This window comes from Elephantulus edwardii, unplaced genomic scaffold, assembly GCF_000299155.1.
Source record: "Elephantulus edwardii isolate Elephantulus edwardi_28Jun2011 unplaced genomic scaffold, EleEdw1.0 scaffold00350, whole genome shotgun sequence".
Taxonomy (NCBI): Eukaryota; Metazoa; Chordata; class Mammalia; order Macroscelidea; family Macroscelididae; genus Elephantulus; species Elephantulus edwardii.
In genome coordinates this window covers 84,455-90,664 of record NW_006400100.1, presented here as the reverse complement: position 1 = coordinate 90,664, position 6,210 = coordinate 84,455, and the positions used below count along the sequence as shown (strand labels likewise).

Genomic DNA, 6,210 nt, shown 5'->3' with positions numbered 1-6,210 from the left:
AACATATTGGAAATACCGGTGACCTAGCTTTCAGCCTCACAGCAATGCACAAGCCACCACAGAACAACAGATTGAGAGACGAGCAGTGGGAACTGGCTTCATAAAAAACTGCCAGGTGTGCTTCTCTGTTTTGCTCCCAGACTGTCTTCTCACTGGACTTTTTGTTTTTGGGTGAAAGAGTTCTTTGCATATTCTGGCCATTGTCAGAGATGTGGCATTTCTCCCGGTTAGTCATCTGTCCTGTTCTCTAGGTTGTCTTCACATGATCTTGAGGCACAAAATGTTTTCATTGTGCTGAAGTCCAAGTTCTGGAGACCTCTCTGACTTTGACAGGCCCAGTGGGAGGGGCCAAGGGTGCATCCCACAGATTTTTGACACATTTTTGTTTTCACTCTTTTTTGGCCCACGTGCTATCCTGGAAGGGCTGCCTGTGTGTTACTTGTCGTGAGCCCCTAGAGGACCACCTGGGAAGGACTCTGGGGGCACAGTTGTAAACAGCTGGGCGTCATGGTGGTTACTGAGTGGAGTAATGAAATGCCCACTCGTTAGTCAGGATTTTGTTTCTCCTTTCAGTTCCTACATTCTTCTGTCCCTGCCACCTTTTCCCTGTACATACTATTCATAAAGGAGCCAGTTTCTGCAGAAATCATAGAGGAAGATGAGGGTGGTTGCTGACAAAGAGAAGCTTCAGGAATCAGGGCTGCCTAAGAATATTTGATGAGAAAGCGGAGACAGAACTGAACTGGGAGAGGAATGGGGGGAGGCACCAAGGGGGACCCCAGTACTATAGCAGTTAAGTGCTCCCCTAAAGGCTGGATGTTGGACCCCACCTGCTTCTCTGAGGGAGAAAGATGAGAAAGTGCTTCTGTGATAGTGACAGCCTTGAAAACTTCACTAGCAGTTATACTTGGTCATACGGGGACTCTGTGGAGTCCACCTGATGGCCCTCAAAGGGGATGCCAGCCAGAAACCAGCCAGCAGGTGGAAGCAGACCACACGGAGACAAGATGGAAAAGCGAGTATAAAGATGGACAAGGGCATGGATAAAGGACACTGGTTCAGCAGAAAGAGACCAGGAAATGGTTCATGTACAAGTAGGGGGAGGTGGAACCCTAGCTCTCTGGTGACAGGTGCAAATGCATGTCCCAGCCTCCCCGCCACAGCCACGGCCACAGGCATCCAGCAGGGACTGTGTGCTGACTCACTCCCATGCTGGGGGTGTCACCTGGTCCAGCTGCTTGGGGGCTAGGCCCCCCACCACACAGAGCATGGCGATGAGGCAAGACAGGACAGTCCACAGGCTGAGTTATGGGAATAAATAGCTTTCTTAAATTTCCTCTCTTATAAATAAGCTTCAGAACATCTGATCACATGGCAGCAGTGGGCTCTGCAATGAATATAAAATTACCCCAACACTTCCTGCCCTAGTGACAGGAAACAATTACCTAAAACACCTTCCTTCCTGGCACCCCTGGTGCTCCCTGCAGCCGCTCAGTCCCGCGGCACCTTGAATTGATCCTTCTCTTTGCGGATGGCCCGCATGGTGGTCACGGGGTCCGTCTCGCCTGCATGCTCCTGCACGCTCTTCTCCCTGTGGGACACAAGGTCTGTTGTGGCCAGCAAGGTGGTGGCCGGCCCCAAAACACACTTTGTTGCCCCATGTTTAGGTCACCAAGGCTACATGCCTCCCCCCCCCCTCCACCCTGCCACATGCTGGGAAAGGGAAAGAGGCAACCTTGTTTTCCGACTGCACAGGCCCCAGGGCCAATGGGTGCTGCCCCGTGCCAGGAGGACAGGGACGCCTCTCACCTCACTCTGCGGGGGATAGGGACAGCATGGACCCCCCGCACCTCACTCTGTAGGGTCAGGGACAGCGTGGACACCCCTCACCTCACTCTGTAGGGTCGGGGACAGCATGGACACCCCTCACCTCACTCTGTAGGGTCGGGGACAGCGTGGACACTCCTCACCTCACTCTCATGAAGGGATTGAAGGTGAACTCCTCGGCGATGGTGGATGGCACCGTGGGCTCCCCAATCCCATACTTCTCCTGTCAGAGAGACACTGCATGTTACGAACACGTGAGGGGCGGCCTCCCAGAATACTCTGGAAGGCCCACCAAAAGGGCTGGGCAGGAGGGCCCTGTGCTCAGAGCTCCTCTGTAAAGGGTGAACCCCTAGCCTCTGTCATGGGGTGAGAGGGAGGCAGAGCCTTCTGTTAATGGAAGCTTGTTTTCACATCATAAAAGTGGCCACTAGCAGAATGTCTGAACACACAGGAAAGGTGGAAATCACACATGGTTCTGTCTGCAAAACAGTGTGGGGGTCTGGAGGTGCTGCATGGGGAAGGTTCAGGACCTGGATGACAGCTGGTCACCCATCTCACCCTGCTCTGCAGGGACATCAGGAAGACCCTCCACCACTGAAGGGCACCAAGGGGCAGGCAGAGCCAAAGGCTGCTGTACCCCATTTATCTCCCCTGCCATGGAGCACCTCATAATGCTCCTTCACACTCTTCCACCTCACAGGGGACTCACCTCTCAAAACTACTCTGCTTTTTTTTTTCCTTTTTATTATTTTTGTGTGAGTGTACCGTCAAATCAGATCTGACAGGTACAGGAGGAGATTGTTCCTCTTTCCCCGGCAGAGCATCTGGTGGATTTGAACTGTGCGTCTCTAAGATTATAGTTGCAGCTCCTTGCCACTAGGCCACCAGAGCTCCCCAACTACTCTGCTTTTTTAATGGGCAAAAAAGCCAGAAATGCTTCATGAAATGGCTGTTAACACAGGGAGATGTCCATAAGTGAGGTCTGTTAAAAGTGACTTGACTGTGACGAGCCCCACCAAGCCCAGTGTAGTGTCAGGAGGCTGGGGGACAGTTGGAACTCGCCCCCTCTGGCAGCAGGAACAGACTGAAAAGGCATCACTTCTGTGAAAGTCAGCCAGGTTCCCACCGCACGACCCAGTGATTTGTCTCCAGTTATGACACAGGGGGACCCTCATTCCCATCGCGAACAACCAAGACCAGTGCGAATGGGCTGGCAGGTGAGCGACAGAGAAGTCCTGTCCAGGCAGGACATGCGGCTCAGCCACGGGGAGGGACAGACTACACAGCGAGGTGGATCTCTTCATTGTGCCAAGTGGACAAACACGCACCAGCGTGTTTTCTTCCCGTCCAGGCCCCACTGAGCCTACTGCCATCGAGTGCCTCCCACCTGGGAGCAACGGCATGTAAGACAGAAGGAGACCCCACCGAGTCCTGAGCCGCCTCACTGTCTCTGCCTGAGCCCCAGGTTGTAACAATGGGTCTGTCTGTACCATTGGGGTCCTTCTCTTTCACTGACCTTCCACTTTACCAAGCCTGATGTCCTTCTTCAGGGACTGGTACCTACCCGTCCAAAGGTATGTGTAAGAACAATCTTACAAATCTGGGCAGAGTCAAGTCACTGGATTAATAATTTAAAATCCTTCCAGGGCGGGAAAAAAAAAGGAATTTCAGGCCTGAATGGTTTCACTGGAAAATTCTAACAGGCACATAAGGAAAACTAGGGAAGAGGAGTAAATGCTTCCCAGCTCACTCTCTGAGGCTAGTGTTCCCTCAAGAGTCAGCAGTTCGTGAGAGAATCTGGGGGCCAATGCGCATCCTGAAATACAACGCTGTTGGCAAGCAGTGGGGCAGTATCCATACTCTTGCAAGGAGCCCTGCAAATACGACTCTCATTTACTTTTACTTGCCAGCCGCAAACACCAAAGATGAAGAAATTAGATTTTTACCATCAGCTGTGGCCAACAGATTGTGGGGACATGAGCATGGTCAGGGAGGGAAAGGTACTATGGGCTGGAACAGAGGACTGAAGTGGACATGGGGGCAGTCAGGGAAGAAAATTCTTTTCCTAGGATGGTGCTAATATGCAGGCTCTTAACACACAGAAGAGGGAGTCTCTGCGCAGCAGACTCCCTACCTCACACCATGCACAACCCTTACTATGAAATGGCAATAGTGCCTCACCAGCCTTAAGACCACTGCAGACCACACAACACTGTTGGATGAGAGCTTCTTGGGACTGTTACTTCAAAGCACCTAAGAATGCATGCCAACAACTCACCTTGGCCCAGGCCAGCTTCTCCTGGATGGCAGGGTTGTGGGGTTCCACGTGGTGGGCAAATTTGAGGTTGTTGATGGTGTACTCGTGCCCACAGTACACTCTCTAAAGAAGGAGAGCCAGGCTTCAGCATCCCCGTCCTGCAGAGCCCCTCACATAGTGATAAGGCCTGCCCCCTACCCCTCATAGCAGCCTGAGCCAGTGTGCCCACGCCTGGTGCCTGGACCCCAACATCAGGGCCTCGGGCCCACAGAGGTGGGGGCAACACGCACCGTTTCTGGGGGCAACTGGCCCAAGACCTCCAGCAGGGCCTTGTACATCTCATCCGCGGTACCCTCGTAGAACTTCCCACAGCCAGCCACAAACAAGGTGTCGCCTAAAAAGGAGAGGGCAGCCAGGAGGTAGAAATGGCCTAGCCGCAACAAGATATCCCGCTTTGGCCCTCTCAATGTACTGCCCTCAGGATGAGCCTGCTAATCCTCTGTAGATGGTAGAGACCCCAAAGTGTCACTCAGACCCAGAACACATGACCACTCCCTCCCAAACCTGCTGTGATGGGCACCTCCAGCTCTCAGACCACTGCAGACCAACACCCAGTCCCTCCCATACAGGCCCATCCACCAGGCAGCAGCCCCCAGTGAGGGTTGCCCTTCTGGTCTGTCAGGAGCCTGGCTAACTTGTAAAGCAAGATTAGCCCTGTACTGTAAAACCAGCAAGACTAACTCCATCTTGGCTAGAACATCTGCTTGGCAATAAACAACTCAAGGAAGTAGGATGTTAATAAGAGTGACCAAAGGTCTCAGACCTTAGGGAATGTAATCTACCGAAACTCTTTTGTGTTTCTTAAGCACACAATAAGGTATTCTGGAAAACATCTTTGTATTGTACTGAGGTCTGTGAGAGTTAATGTTTGACCTGATAGTCAACATCTCAGATGGGAAGAGATACTGCGATTGTTACTGCAGACATGTTTCTAAAACCTATATAGGCTTTTCTATGAATAATAAAATTGCTATTCGCCATCACTGGATAGTCTCTCTGCATCTTCATTTCATCCTCATCCCTTCTCTCGGTGGAACTGTTTGATATAATGGGGCTGGACTCCGTTATTTGGTGCCCGAAACCAGGGACCTGAGCACGAAGGAAAAGGCACGAAGGACTCCGTGAACATGTTAGGTAGGAACCTACTGAATTGCCTTTGGTGAAGGTAAGATCGGAGAAGAAGTAGCAGAGATGGGGATTAATCAGGTAAAACGTTGTATGTGCACACTTTACAGACTATGTTAAAAACCCGCGGTGTAAAATTAGATCCCCAACAACTTTGTACTTTCAGCTGGTGGAGATTAGTTCGAGATATCATAGGCTTTAGGAATGAGTTAGATAAGTTGAAAGTAATCATGTACAAGAAATTGAATCGGGGGCAGAGAGGAAGAATGAGATACCCCCGATATATCCCTCCCTGGAGAAGGGCATGGGAGGTGAGGAGTTAAAGGAACAAGATCAAACAGATCTTGAGGAGGGGGCTGCTAAATACCATCAAAGTTGGCCTGTACCTCCAAACCCTGAAGTGTTTTTTAGTGCAAAAACGGAGGATATGTTAGGGAAAGTCCTAGAACGATTGAATAAACTCAAAATGCAGCAAAAGACTGCTGTGACTGTGCTGCCATCTCCTCCTTTTAATCCAAATTACAAAAAGTTAAAATATCAGCAGTCATCTAAGTTTTTAGATTTTGTTAAGAAAGTCTGTGTCTGGTTTCTTAAGAATGTAACTGTATTGCTGGTGCTGCTACTTATTCTCTCCCTCCCCTCTCCCCTGCCCTCTGTGTGTGCAGCTACTAACCAAATCTCTTCCATCATCAACAGGAGAGTCCTGAGCAAAACTAAAAGTGTCAGATTCAAAGGCAGTGCTGTGGCTGATTTGTTACGCAGCCTTATACTTTATATCCCCCTTAGGAAAAGTGTATAAATTGGGAACTGGTGTCTTTTGGTTAAGGAACTATGGGAATAATTTTTGAATGTAATAGTCTTAGTAGTCAAAGTTCCCAGGTTCATATTAGAAGTATAAATCAAGAGTTTACTAATGAAATTATTGTTCCTTTTCCTACAAA

General features: G+C 50.2%; 1 protein-coding gene across 2 annotated transcripts in view; it reads right to left on the bottom strand.

The window, feature by feature from the left end:
• Positions 1-1,491: 1,491 nt before the first annotated feature.
• Positions 1,492-6,210, bottom strand: part of HAGH (hydroxyacylglutathione hydrolase) — a 24,662-nt gene continuing 19,943 nt past the window's right edge. The window contains exons 6-9 of one of the 2 annotated variants that reach the window (XM_006901898.1): positions 4,375-4,478; positions 4,106-4,207; positions 1,971-2,050; positions 1,492-1,591 (exon numbers count right to left, since the gene is read on the bottom strand). In XM_006901898.1, coding sequence (XP_006901960.1) covers positions 1,492-1,591; positions 1,971-2,050; positions 4,106-4,207; positions 4,375-4,478 — 386 coding nt within the window. Of the gene's footprint in view, positions 1,592-1,970; positions 2,051-4,105; positions 4,208-4,374; positions 4,479-6,210 lie in introns of those variants that run through there. The other variant, XM_006901899.1, reaches the window with a different exon arrangement.